This window comes from Melospiza georgiana, chromosome Z (genome assembly GCF_028018845.1).
Source record: "Melospiza georgiana isolate bMelGeo1 chromosome Z, bMelGeo1.pri, whole genome shotgun sequence".
Taxonomy (NCBI): Eukaryota; Metazoa; Chordata; class Aves; order Passeriformes; family Passerellidae; genus Melospiza; species Melospiza georgiana.
The window spans coordinates 23,367,018-23,382,003 of NC_080465.1; the positions used below are offsets into that span (position 1 = coordinate 23,367,018).

Consider the following 14,986-nt stretch of genomic DNA (forward strand, 5'->3'; position numbering starts at 1 on the left):
AAGGTATAATGCAAAACAGTGTAATAATAACTTGGTCCAGAAGACATTATGTGAGGGTTTGAATTGTAATGAAATGCTGCCAGAAACCATCTGACTGCAACCATGATGTTGTTTCACAAGGTGGCACAACTACTCTTCCTATTGTGCATGCATATTTTCTTCATCTAACATCTAATTAGGCTCCCACTGTAGCTGTTAAAGAACCTACCTGTATTCAAGTCAAGAAAGCATAAACAAGAAGTGTCGGGCATAAACAAGAAGTCAGGCCCGTTCCAAGGCTAGTTGAAATCAATAAGCATCTTTCCGATGTCTTTGATAGGAATTTACTAGTTTATCCATGGCATGTTTAAACTCTCCTGTCAGGCTTTCTAATCCCATGTGTGATTAGCTACAGCCGACAACATATTAAACTTCTCAGGAAAAATAATCTCATAATGCTTAGCTCTCATCTGGCTTTTAGAAATCTTAGTATGATTACTAATACACTAATCCAGTAATAAGAACAAGAAGCTGACATATCCATAATCCTACCAAATTTAATGGGACAGCTTCTACATAAATTCAGAATACTGATAGACTAAAAGAGTGGATTCTAATAAAAATTCTTTCTATTTTTCTCTCTTAATGTTAAGTATAATGATTTATATCCTTAATTCAGGCTTTGGAAATTTGTCTCTAGGATCAAGTGGGAAAGTGACATAATATACAGAAAGAAATTTTTTTTCTGTCTTTTATAATAATTGCAAAATAATGTTATTGCAATGTTTGATGAAGATAGTGGGTCTTGTAAGTATCAGTATTTGTCCTTCATCCAGGCATTTCAAGTTGCAGACTAGAAGGATATTCCATTAGGTGACTTCGATGTCAAATCTGAGTAAAAGTCATATTTGAGTAAAACTCCTAAAAAACTTAGAAAAAATGTTTGTTATCAACTGGTTTATAACTTTTTCAACAGTTCCTAAAAAAGAATTACGTAAATGCATGAAACCAATACACCTAGAATCCGGCTTCTGACCATACAGTTCTCCCTTCCTAGTTTTTCCTTTTCAGATGTCACATAGTTCACTGACACTGGATGTTGGAAGAGAGGATGTGTATGTTGTTTGTTGTCACTACTGTTTTTGGTTGGTTTATAATGAAAGATAACTATTCAGTTCTTCCTCTGGGAGCAATAACTGTTTATGTCTGTAGAGATCTTGCTATTATCTTTCCAGAGTTCTCTTCTGAGTGAATTTTTTTTTTTTTTAATTCAGTTTGGATTTTTATTTACTTTGCCAGACTTTTCTTTTCAGATTGCTTGAGCAGCCTTAAAGCAGTGACCTCTATCTTTCCCAAACCATACAGCAAAGTATCTCACACTGCATGCATTACTGCAGTCTGCAGACTACCAGCAAGGTATTTGTGTATGTAGGATACTGCTACTGCTATTAGAAATTGCTCCTCCATTTTATCTTCTCTTCTTTTCAAGGTGGAAAAAGAAAAAGATTTCTTGTGGCCAGGTTAATCAAATGGTGCTCTTACCTTTGGTAGTAAAAAAACTGCTAAAAGCTATTAGAACTAAAATTTTTTCAGTCTTATGAACATATTTTACAATTTTGAACGAAAACACTACACAAATAAACAAAGACAGTTTATTTTCCTAATGCAGAAATTGCAGGGAAGTTATGTAAAGCAAGAAAGATTTTTAGTTTCAATCTTGATTTTCCTCCATACAGGCTATTCTCAGATGGAGAATGGAGAATGTGTTTGCTAAGCTCTTTAAAAGAGAAATTTTCTGTTGTGCTCCTTACAGCTGTAGCCATCTCTTTACCAGGATTGAGGTACAGTGGATTTCTGTCTATCCTAAGCATTTGGAAACACAGCTTTGCCGACTTTCTTTCAAATGGCAACTTTGCTGACTTTCTTTTAATTCTTTCATCTCTCATTAGAGATGAATGAATGCAATAATGTGTGACAAAAGTGCTGAGACAAATCTGTTTAAACCGCTTGAGACTATGTCTTCCATTCTAGTCGCTGGCTACGTACCACGGGGTACCCGAGAAGGAAGAGAGTAAACACTGCTGTCCACCACTTAGAACCTTTTAGTGCATCCCACGTAGAGATGGGAGCTATGTATGGAGGTCTTCTATTCATAAAAGACAGTGATTTTGCCTAATTTATTTCTCTTCTAAGAAGACAGGAAAACAACTACAAAGTGTAGACAAGACAAGCAGTTTGAAATAAGAGTAAAATAAAGCAGGTTAAACAAATTTACACATAAATTGCCCATGTAAACTTTGGTGTAATAATATTTTTTTATAAATAATGAAGAAAATGTTAAATCTAAATGGATTTTCAGAAGTACAGATTTCCCAGCATAGTCTATCATATAATTTAAATTTTGTTTTTATTTAAATTTGAGTATGAAGCTCCACACTTTAATTAAATTGTAGATTGTGTAGTTTGTTTTTTTCCCAGAATAAAATATGGGTTTACTAATAGATAATGTGAAATCATCTTGAATCTAAAATTTTAACTACTGATGGATTTTTAGAACTGCAAATAATTCTAGAAGATATAAAGGTTTTGTTTTTAGTAATAACTGTTGCACTTGACTGATCTCAGTCTGGAACAGGACTGAATACATGAGCATCAGAATTGGCTCTGTGGACAGTAGTGGAGGAGCAAGATATTGCAGTTGGCCTCCTGCTGCACTATGTCTAATTTCTCTGCAAGGAAATTCTGGTAAAACTGTGTTGAGGATTAGGATTATTCCTTTTGTTTCTTTCTCTCATGGAATTTTGTCCCATCTGTTTCTAAGAAACAATTACTACTGATACTTGCAAGAAAAAAAAGATGTTGCTGGGAGGAGGAGGAAGGAGAAGGGTGCAGCTTGCTACTCTCTGTACCTGAGTTGGGATCCCTGAGCCTCTCCCCCCTCAGAGGGATGCTTCCTGTAGCACTGGCAGGTGGGAATCACTTCCCAAGCACTGCTTCGCAGGACACATGAAAAGGGATTGCATGAGATATTTAGCCTTAACTGAACCCTACCAACTTCATTTTGAAAACCCAGCAAGTCTGATACTCTTTAAATAAATTGCGCTGCCTTGTATAGACAGAGGTAGTGAGCTGTGCTGACCAAGGGTTTCCACAGGTACAGGAGGGTGCTGCCAATTGGGATGTCACTTTCCCTGGTCCCACCAAAACTCACCTCCTCCCAGGCAGACTGCCAAGAAGGGAGGAAAAAGTCAACCAGTTTCCTCAGAGGTGTTTTGTTCTTCTGGTTCTTTTTGTTGTCTCTGTCGTTGTTTTTTTGCCTTGTTACACAAATATATACTAGTAAAGAACTGTTCCTTTTCCCATATCTGCCTGAAGGCTCCTTTATTTCAAAGTTATAGCAATTCAGAGGGAAGGGTGTAATTTTTTTTTTTTTCTGTTCCAAGGGAGGTTCCCGCCTTCCATGGCAGACACTTGTTTTCAAACCAAGACAGATCTTAAGGATTTTAGTAGCCGATCTCTCTTGAAAGAAAGGGGCATGTTCATCTGAGATGTGGCTGTGTCCAGTGCCCAGTAAAAACAATTGAAAAGGCTTTAACCACATTCAGTCAGATGCCTGTGAAGGTTAATAGATTGGACATATAATTACCTTCCAAAATAAAACGGTGCATAAAAATGCAAATGGTTATAGAGCCAGATGTTGCAATAATGCAAACACAATGTAAAAATACCAAACTCAGCCATAAACCCTGAGGAGTTTTGGAACATTATAATAAAGACTAAAGACTATTTATTTGTTAAGATACAATTAACGCATATGATTACCTAGGTGTATCAATGAATAAATATATGCTTACAAAAATGTTATAGGATGTTTGGCAATTACAACTACTGCTCTGTAAATGATGTCTGTATGCCTCCCTAATGAAACCAAATGCCCAAGGGGAATTTAAAGCTTAGAGTTCCTGTAAGTTTGCTCTACAAAGACAATTGATATTTCTTTATCTTTTGCAGGTGGCTGTGCTAGCTCTGATATGAGCTATTTTTGTGGGCTAGGCACATAATTTTCCATCACTTAGAGCCAAATGCTCTAATTAGTTTTTAATCTCACACACCTAAAAGGGAGTTATTTGCTCATTTGTGGTGATACTTTAAAGAATGAAAGTGGAAAAGTAGTGGAAAAGATTTTGTTTTGGATTTGAGCACTGCCACCCTATTGCAAATTTTTCAGATTTGTCTGACTAGTTATAGAAATAGCTCCAGTCCTTTCAATAATTAATATACAACAATCTTAAATTTCCCCTTTCTTGCATCAAATATATCTACTTCTCACCACTTTTTGAGGCTTTTTTTGTTGGGGTTGTTTTGAAAATGGCCTTCAGCCATTATTCTTTCTTAACTTTCTAATGGAACACCTAAAGGACAGCCAGATTTAGTCAGTGCTTTTCACCTATGGCTGCTATGAATACATATGGTGTTTTAGATGACCTTTACATGATTTTTAAAGGCTTTCTCAACACGGGTGCAGGATGTTATTGTTAACCACTAGATGCCACCATTGCTCCTATAAAAGTGGTCCAATCTACATCTGTGTCCATTAAATCCCGCAAACCTTCAACAGATTTCTCTGCAGTGTATCAAAACAGCAGAATAATATTGAACTAAAAATGCAAATGGAGGTAGATGCACACGTTATAAATTATTTTGACAATACACAACAACTTGCGGTCCATTTTCAACTCAGAAGTGTGTAAAGGGCTTTATAATCACCTCTCATGGGTTTACCTGCTCTTTTTGTGACAAAGAGTGCCAGATCTGAGGAGCTGGTGCAGCTGACACTGACTGCATATGCATAAGCAAGGGAAGTGGCTAAGTGTCATACATTGTACCTCTGCAACCCCAGAGCAGTAAGCTGTCTGAAAATTTAGGACACCATTATTATGATGGGGCTGTGAAGGTCTCAAGGAGATTGTACTGCACATGACTCACCACGGCTCAGAAACTCCCAACTGTTTGCAAGGAGCCGGGGGGGAGGGATGGGAGATTGTATTTTAAAATGCAAGGCTCATACAGAAAGCTGAGACTCTCATAACACCGGTAATTCCCTTTATTCCATGTAACGCCTTTCTGGAGGACATCCTCTCCACTTAGTTCTGTTAATAGCTTGGGGAAGAGAGACTCAGGATCTGCTTGCTACCTTGTTGCTCACACAACATCTCGGGTAGCGATCCTTAGTCCAGACACAACACTTGGGCTGCTGCTTTTAGTGGTGATAGCTGGAGTGAATGCGTAGTGCCTTACTGATTGGTGCTACAAACGCGCCTGCCTGTGTGCACATGGGGAGGAAATTAACCATGGTCTGTTTGGAAAGGACACTCAGTTCTGGGGAAGCCATAGAGTACGCTTCCTGAGCCTGATGCTTCCACATCTCAAAACCACAAAGAGCATGCAGCCCGCTCACTGCATGTGGCCAGTCACATGGAAAAACTGCAAATCACTTCAATAAGTGACCTCTTCACAGCTAAAGACTATGCAGAGTAGACTCGCTTTGTTAGGTGGGTAAAGCGGTATCATTTTCCAAAAAGGCTTGACATTTTTTTCTCACTATTTGCATACTTTTACTAACATCACAGAGCACCAGCCTCCATACTCCTCCTCCCACCTTGACATATGTCTAACAATTGATAAAGTCACAAGAAGTGATAGACAAATTCACAGATGAGCCACAAAATGGGTGGTTTTCCTGAAAACCTGTTACAGGAAATATGTTACAGGATCTGTTGTATTGATGTATTTCAGTGAAAAGATGTATGGATGTGAAGAGCAATTTATGCCTTTTGTTGGAGATAGACATCTTGCACAATTAAATAAGGGATGCATACAAATATGGAGCATATGCAGGCAACCTTAAACTTCAGAATTAAAACTGTCCCTGTAGCCACAGTATCCTTAACGTTTAATTGCTGCTGCCAGTCATCCCGGACTGTGGACAGCGCTGTTACCCAGAGGTTACCCAGAGGTCAGGAGGATGAAGAAGCAATGCTCCAGGATCTTGGAGCTCATGAGAACCAAAGAAATATTAACAATACCAATAATACTAACACTACTAAAATAATGATATACTCAGGCCGTGGGAATCCACGCCACAGTAAAAGGCACTTTTAGCTGGGGAGTTGTTAACTGTCGAGGGCAGAAGGCAGAGGCTAGAGCGGAGGCAGCGGAGAGGGCATCCCTCCTCCCGACACGACACCCCGGACCGGGTGCCTTCCACGATCTGCTCTCCACAATCTCTGGAGGAGACGACCGGGCGGAACGCCCCGCGGCCGCCCTCGGATGGCGCCGAGCCGCGGCCGCTGTTGAGACCCCGGCCTCGCCCGCTACCACAGCGGGTCCGGGACGCACCGGGGCACCCAGAGCTAAGCGCGGCTGCCGGGGGGGGACAGCCCCACCGCGCCCCACCCTTCCGCACCGCCCGGCGGGCGGCCCCGGCCCTGCCCCCGCCCCGGCGGGCAGGAGGGTCGCCAGCGGGCGGCGGGGCCGGTTCGGGTGTCGAGGCCGCGGCGCGGGTGATCCGCGAGAGGCATCTAAAAAAATCGTTTCCTTCCGGAGCGGCGGCGCCGGCCGGTTCTCCGCCGCTTCTCCGCCGCAGCTGGGGCGCCGGCGGCGCTCTCCGGGGTGAGGCGCTCGGCAGCCGCGGAGGAAGGCGGCGGGCGCAGCGCGGGGGCCGGGGCGGAGGAGGCTGAGCGGTGGGAGGGGCAGGGAGGGACCAGCCGCGGCGGGGACAAGGTGCCAGCGGAGCGGAGGCGCCGCCGCTCTTGCTCCGCCGCCCTGCCGCCCGCAGAAGTTTGACTCGGGAGCAGCGCAGCCGCCCGGGGCCGCCGCGGCGGGGCAGGGACCCGCGGCGGGAGACGCCGCGCTTGAGGCCGCCGCGGGACGGGGGTCGCCTCCAGCGGGACGCCGGCGGCCGTGGCGCTGCTCCGGGAGCCGCCCCTCCCGCGACATGGCAGCGCGATCCCGGAGACCCTGGCTGAGCGTGGTGCTGGGGCTGGTGCTGGGTTTCACCGCCGCCTCCTGGCTCATCGCCCCTAGAGTGGCCGAGCTCAGCGAGAAGAAGCGGCGCGGCGCCAGCCTCTGCTCCTACTACGGCCGCGCGGCGGGGCCGGGGGCGGCCCGGGGCGCGGCGGCGGCGGGCGGGCAGCAGGCGCCGCCGGGGGCAGCGGCGGTCCTGGGCGGCACGAGTTTCAGGAGCAGCCCCTGGGAGCTGCCGCCGGCGGCGGCGGAGGGCACGGTCTCCAGCCCCGCTGCCGGCGGGGAAGGGGAGCCGGAGGAGGAGGACGAAGGCGGCGAGAAGCGGAGCGGCCGGCCTGGCGGCAGCCACAACGGGAGCGGGGACTGGGGGGGCGCCCAGGGGTGCACCAAGCCCCGCAACTTTCTCTACGTGGGGGTGATGACGGCCCAGAAGTACCTGGGCAGTCGGGCGGTGGCGGCGCAGCGGACGTGGGCGCCCTCGGTGCCGGGCCGCGTGGAGTTCTTCTCCAGCCAGGGCTCCGCCGCGCCCCCCGGGATGCCCCCGCTGCCCGTCGTTGCCCTGCCGGGAGTGGACGACTCTTACCCGCCTCAAAAGAAGTCCTTCATGATGATCAAGTACATGCACGACCACTACCTGGACAAGTACGAGTGGTTCATGCGGGCGGACGACGACGTCTACATAAAAGGTGACCGGGGCGCATCCCGCCGGCGGGAGGCAGGGAGGAAGGGGAGCGGTGTCTGGGAGCCCGTCGGAGTCCCGCCGTGGGTCGGTTCCCGCCTGGGGCGGGGAGAGCATGGGGCGCCTCGACCTGCCGCCGCCCCGCCGGCGTTTGCTTCCAGCCCCAGTGTGCGGGGTACGGGGAGCCGCCCCATCCCTGAGGGAGCCCCGGCGTGCCCGTCCCGGGCCGTCTCTGCGGAGGCCGCGACGCACTGGAGAGCCAGAACTGCGGGTTGGACCGCGCGGGGCTCGGTGAGCGGTCCTTTGCATGGGCGTGTGGTCCCGGTTGTGCCGTCCCCTCCCTCGCTTCCGTGGCGATCCTGCGGACGAGCCTCCGCCGTGGTCCGGCGGAGAGGGTCCGGTCTGAGCGGGCGCGGCGGGCTGCGGGCACTGCAGGACTCACCACCCGACCGCGGCGTGTCTGGCGGTCGCGCCGCGCCCCGGCCCCCCGGTGGAGGCGGTGCAGGACTCGTGGGGAGCGCTGCTGTCGCCGATGCCAACTCCCCGCCTGCCTCGACCCCGGGCTGGGCGAGCGCGGTCGCCGCGGGCTCCAGGTGAAGCTGCTGTTCCGTGCAGAGAGCGGCTCCGGGAAGCACCAGCCTTGCTCCCGTGCGAGTTTCACAGCAGCGTTAGGACGTGATGTTCTGCAGCCTTCTTCCTTTTGGTCTGCGCTTGAGGCTAGCATTGTTTGTGCCGTGTCCCGCGCTTACGAAAGGGAAGCTGAAGTTGAAAGCATAAGCCCAGCTTGTGAGAGGTTGCTTACACTGTTGTAAGTTCATTGATGGTGGCTGTACCCTTCCCTGTTTGTCACTTAATTTTTGAATCGTTTAATAGGCTTCCTGCTCATCAGCTGTCATTCACCTGTCAAATATTTGCAGACTTGCACATGTGTATATGTATATACATTCAGTTGCAGGCTAAAGTTGTGTTTTCTTTGAGCTCATTTCGATGGAGTACTGAACCTGTGTTTAACTGATTACATGGTACCAAATTAAATCAATCCAGAAACTTTTAATTTCAAATAAATATTAAAATTTCCTAAAATAACTAGCTAAGTGATGATAAATATTGTAGTACTGGAACTATTTGAAACTAACAAGAGTTTTATTTTCTTTTCAAGAATTAGTCTGTAATCAAACCTGGTTTTCCTAGTTAATTTAGATTGGCTCTGGTATTTTCTAAAATTAATGTAATAAATCTTACCTGGTATTTCCCATCACCTCCCTTTCCTTCCCAGCCTGGAACTATAGTGTCCAAATTGTCCAACTTTAGGGACTTCTATACTAGCAAACGCTTTCCATCAGTATTGTTTGAACAGAACAAGTTCATTGTCAAAAATTAAGTTCTGGCCATATTCCAGCTTGTGGCTGGAAGGAAAATGTCATTGTAATGTTAATTTAAAAAAAACTGTTAACTTGTCCAAGGATGTTTTTTCTGTGAGGTCTGGGATATTGCTTTGGAAGTCCTTTCCTCTGACTCGGGTACCTGTTACATTTTTTATAAAACTTTGAAGTACAGGAAAAGAGATGGCTGGCAGAGTAGTCAGACAAATAACAGTAAATCTTGTCTTTTTTTTTTCAGGTGAAAAATTGGAGGAGTTTCTTCGCTCACTGAACAGCAGTAAACCTCTCTATTTGGGGCAGACTGGTCTGGGTAATATTGAAGAACTCGGAAAACTCGGACTGGAGCCTGGAGAAAATTTCTGCATGGGAGGGCCAGGAATGATCTTCAGCCGGGAAGTTCTCCGGAGGATGGTGCCACATATAGGTGAATGCCTTCGAGAAATGTACACCACTCATGAGGATGTGGAAGTGGGCAGGTGTGTCCGGAGGTTTGGAGGAACTCAGTGCGTTTGGTCCTATGAGGTAAGTGACAGTATAAATTAGCAGTGTGCTGTTTGTTTACAGAGTTTTTCATCTTGCAAGGTAAGTAGCCGTATCTGCAATCTCTTTCCACCGTAATTATCTTCCAGCGCTTGCATCAGGATGTGAACTAGAGACTGTAAGGAAAAAAGAGAGGAAAACATTCACAGCATATTGCTGTAATCATATTTATTTCTACTTGTGTCCTACAGTTTTCATTGGTGACAATTTACTGCAGCCATGTTGTAAGCGTTGCTATGCTGTAAGTTGCTAGAGCGTTACCTAGAGGGTTTCTAAACAATCCTTGACAGGAAGCTGTTGCATTTGGTATATATACTGTTCATGACAGATTGTTTTAAGCAGATCTTTTCAAGTTTAGGTAAGCATGAAGCATATCTGTTTGCTCTGCATCTCAGTCTCTTAAAATACATTGTAGCATTTGAAGAATGGTCTGTATTTTCTTAATTACCCAGATGTATCTTACTCAAGTTTGTTATTTACAAAAGGAGAAATAGGTGTTGTTTGGCTGGGTTTGTCTTTTTTTTTTTTTTTACTTTTATTTGCAAGACTATCTTCATAGATAAAAATAGGCTGACCATACAACTACAAGAAAGGGTAAAGGGTGAAACCTAATATGATAAATATTATTTCACTTATTTTGACCAGTTATTTAATATTAATATGTGCTTGCTCTTGTGGCACCCCCTCCATTAATCAGGAAAAATCCATTTAAATGGGCCACAGAAAGAGGCTATGTGATATTTAGTGTCAAAAAGTCAGAAAAAAAAATTTTGTGTAGCAGCGTTTTTCTGAATGGCCCAGGAAAAGGTGACCATTTATAAATGTTTTTGGTAGGTTTCAGTGTATGTAAACAGATGAACAAAAGAAAATGCGGCATGCTTGGTACTAATTAGGTAGAAATCTTAGAGGGGCAAATCTACTTTAGAATAGAAAGATGCTTTCCGAGCCTACTTCATAATGTGTTGTAAATGCTACTGTGAAATAATATACCTGTGACTCTGGCAGAGAAGGGAGGGCATTTATGATGTTGATGGAAATCCATGTAGAACTATATAGGACCGGTGGTTCCAGATCCGACATCCAAATTGTGTGGTACATCTTCAGCCCACTCGTACACTCTGATGTGTTTGGGCTGTGTCTGTACAAAGCTATTTTCCAGCCGTTATGGGCATGTGATGCTTGCTGATCTGTATCAGGTGGCAGCATTAAGATTCTGCCTTGACAGTTGTATCATGGAAGGGGTTTTGGTTTTGTTTTTATGGCTTGACTTGGGGAGAAATCTGTGAAAGAAAACTGATAATATTGTCACCATGGTTATAATGTATTTTGATGTTGAATGTCAGGAAGTGTTGGCTCCAAGCACTGATCTTAAGGGGGATGGAACAAAAAAAATACAGTTTTGGAGACTGGTTTATATGGCTGCCCAGAGCTCAGTTTTTCATGGTAGGATTGAGACCTGAAAATGAACTTTTTGAAAAAAACTCATGCTTGTATGAGATCTGGAATAGTGACACCAGTCTTGGTTGTCAGTTGCTCTTGAAGGACCTAGGTCTATGTAATAGAGAATAAAAGAAAAAATGTGTTGGGCATTGCCATAGTCCCCACTACTTTCTGACCAGTATTTCTGGCTGATTCTGAAGAATCTTTGTTGCCAGTGCAGAAGCTGCTTGAGAAAATGCAGATGATTAAGACAAAGCTGCTTAGGATGTTATCCCAGCATTAAACCTATTTAGATGGGAAGGAGTGAAATGAGATGTCTGGAAAGAGAAGCTGCATTTGTGCTTTGGCATAGTTGGTGCTGTACAACAGTATGATACTCCACCCGAGCAGATCTGTGTGTTGTGGATTGCTAGATTATTTGGTGAAAAGAGTAATATTTTTCCCTGGGGCACTGAAACAGTTTCTGTTTCTGTGCTTTTTCATTCCTGTGTTAGATCAGAAACGCTCTCAATGTGCTAGAAGGGGAATATTCCTTCAGATACATGTGCACAAAATGTAAGATTGGGACCAGGACTTCCTGTATAGCCAGTTGCACTTTTGCCCTCTTGTTCTATGTAAGTAATAAACTGAGTCCTGTTGAGCTGCAAGATTATTATGAACTTAGTTGATTTTAGTAAGATAAATAATTTGTCTTATATATATATATAATTATATATAATAAATTTGTATGTATTTGTGAAGACCAGTGTAAGCTGGAAACAGTTACATTAAAATTCATGGGAGCTTTTTAGCTCTGGAAGAGTTGAATCACTGTTGCCTCTAGATTTTTTCTAGATTTCTTTTATAAGAACTGGATTGGAAAGTCAAAGAGTTGCTGAGAAAACCTGAAATGCTTGATCTTTTCTGTGTGGCTTAGCTGGTGTAGTTGACTGGCTGCCTGTCAGAGTTTGTTCTGCTGCTACTTAGGGCTAGCCAGAAGCATGTGGTAGCTTATATGCATAATAAGCTTGCTGACAAGAAGAGGGTAACAACTTTGTTTTTGGTTTTTATTTTGGTGGTTTTTTAAATTTTGGGGTTTTTTAATTTTACTTTTTGTTGCAAGAATGAATAAGATAAGAAGATATTTGTGGGCCTGCAGTGAGCCATTCTTATGTTTTCAGCTTTCTAGAGTTAAATTCTAGTTCTGCCAGATTTGAAGCCGGGTCTAAAGGCTGGGACTCCCACGTACCAAGTGACTCACAACTGAGGCGATGAGCCTCTCTCTGTGTCTGCTGATAGGGCTCCTGCACTCCAAATAAAGAATTAGTCATTAGATTGCTAAGAGAGGGAATCTAATGACAGTGTTTTTAGGGTCCTTGTGAAAAATGGAGGACAGAAGGAGGAGGACACTCGAGTTAGTGTCTGGTTTTGGTTGCTGTCCTGTTCTGCTGGACTTGGGCAGCCCTGTGGTGGGCTGGAACAGGGGAGAATCCACTTTGCTGAGCATGAGCATCAGGAGAAAAAGAGGTGGTCCTAGACAGGAATAAAGGACTAGCAAAGTGTTGAACTGCTATCTTGACTGCAGCTTAGATTCAAATTGTCCGAAAGCAACAGCTGAACTGTAGCCTAAATCTAGTCCATTTCCTTGCTTCATGAGAAGGTATCTGCTAGAAGTGTATTTTGGATGGGTCATTGTCTTTCTACAGAAGATCCACTCTTGTTCTGGTATATTTTTTCAATTATGTTTTAATTTACCCTTAGTTTTGATGATGCTGTAATGATTGAGGTACAATAAACCCGACAAATTTGTCCAAAATATCTCTGTAAAACAAAGTCTGTTCATTTTTGTAAGGTCATAGCATCTTCTGCTTTCCCAAATCAGGCCTTTTGATTTGTTTTCAGAATCTATATTTCAAGCTATCATTCACTTCCACTAATTTTGAAGCTTTCAAATGTTTTTATTTTAAAGGAATGAAGAAATTAGCTTGATTTTAGTGAGTCATATGTTTTCGATTATTTTAAAACAAAAATATAGCTAAAAATCTAAGATGCTGTGTACTTCCTTGTTTTGGGATTTGAGTATAGAGGACGATTTGAAATAAAGGCTGAATTGCTTTATCTCTCTTCCCTTCCCCCTTGCTTCCCCCCCCACAACCCCCCCCGCCTTTAAAAAATATATTTTGCGTTTCAGAAGACCATTTTATAATTTATAACCTGAGATTTGAACAGATCAAATAGTGTAGTTCCATAAAATGACTAAAAACAATGCTGTGTATGAAACAAGTGGCTATAACAATTGAAGAAGACTTTGTCAGGGTGTAAATACTGTCAGACAATGCGTTTTTTAGAAAATAAAAAATGTCAAATGCGACATAAAAATTGTCTAAAGACAATTCATTGATGTATTTGTAACATATATTCAAATGCTTGCAAAAATTTTTTTTTGTAGCCTTTTCTCCCTTTCTATGGATGAAAATGATGCAGTATCTTAAGGTAGAAGAGACTCATAAGGATTATCTTGCTATGTTCACTTTAGAGTTAAAAACTACATTCCTCCAAAGCATCCCATACAATAGCATTCCTTTGGTATTGTGTAGGTTGATGTTGAAAGAAAATATGGTACTTAGTACATACAAGTAGTCCACATAAATGATATATTTGTTTTTCCCATTGTTTTTTTCTCCTTCGTTTCCAAAGTTCAAGGACGGCCATAGAATACAGTCTCATTACTGCAACATTCTTTTACTAAAAAAGCTCTCAATTATCCTATTTGTTGTTGATTTCCAGTAGTTACAGTAAATATTGCAGTAAATGTCATGGGAAAATGCCTCTTTGGATCAAGCTGTGCACTCAGAAACTTTTCCTTTGCAGTGCATTGGTATATTGACTGTCTGTGGTGGTACTAGAACTTTGTAAACCAGTTTATGTCTCTTCTTCTAAAAATACTTTATATTTTCTGTTTTAGTCTAAGACTTCCTTCCTGTTATGTTTTAATCTGTCATTTGAGGCTTTATCTCTCTCTTTGGTGAAGATCTGTACTAAGCTTTGAGTTCAACGCTGCACCAAACAGAAGCATTAGAGGCGTGGGTGCCTTTGATGGTAGGATGGTATTTTGCTCATGTTAGGTACTGAAATGATCAGTCTTGAAGCAGCAGTGCTCCACCCCCAGTTAAGTTGTTGAATTCAGACAGTGACATAGTTACATAATTGCAGCCAATACTTTAAGAAAACATCAGTGATCCTAGGATAAAAATGCGTAGAAGAGTGGACCCCTGCAGTAGGGGTCTCTAAGTGTATATGAAGAGAAATCAGATGATCCCAGAGGCCTTAGAACTTCTTGCATAAATGGACATTTTCTGATACAGGATTGCTTGTGTGCTGCCTTAACTCTTTGCTACCAACATCTACCTGATTGATGATGTTAACTGTACATATCAAATTTCTTTACTTTATGTGATTCTCATCCATTTAGAAAAATCATAATATTGTAGTATAGTGTTTCTGTGTGCCCATGCTACAAATAATTGTAAATCCTTAAATGCATATCCTGTTGCTTTAACCATGGTGCCAAGTGGGGTCGTTACCCTTGCCCTGTGTGCCTCTGCCTGGTCCTCACTTCAGCTGCCAGCCCTGACTGTGCTGTGCAGATTTCCTGCTTCTTTTTTTTTTTTTTTTTTTCCTATGGCTTTCTACATAACCTCCTGTCATTCATTTGCTCTTTTATGTGGGGAATTTGGGAGGGCCTGAGGGCCCTGCCTCTCTTGTCTTCATGTATCCTGGGGATTCCTTGTCTTCTAAGCTCTTCCTGATCCAGTCATGATCAGCTTGGTTGGGAAGTTGAGGAAAGTCATGGTCAAAAAGCAGAGACATTCCTGATACTTGCATGTTTCTGAGTCATAGGTGTTTCCTCATGTGGCTCAGCACAACAGCAAGAGCTGGGGATACCTTTTCTGGTATCCTT

The 14,986-nt window shown here is 43.6% G+C and overlaps 1 protein-coding gene across 1 annotated transcript in view; it reads left to right on the forward strand.

The window, feature by feature from the left end:
- The first annotated feature begins 6,976 nt into the window (after window positions 1–6,976).
- The window catches only part of CHSY3 (chondroitin sulfate synthase 3), a 148,180-nt gene continuing 140,170 nt past the window's right edge, over window positions 6,977–14,986 (forward strand). Inside the window, exons 1-2 of the mRNA XM_058044278.1 lie at window positions 6,977–7,691; window positions 9,305–9,588. Of these exons, the coding sequence (XP_057900261.1) occupies window positions 6,977–7,691; window positions 9,305–9,588 (999 nt within the window). The remainder of the gene's footprint in view (window positions 7,692–9,304; window positions 9,589–14,986) is intronic.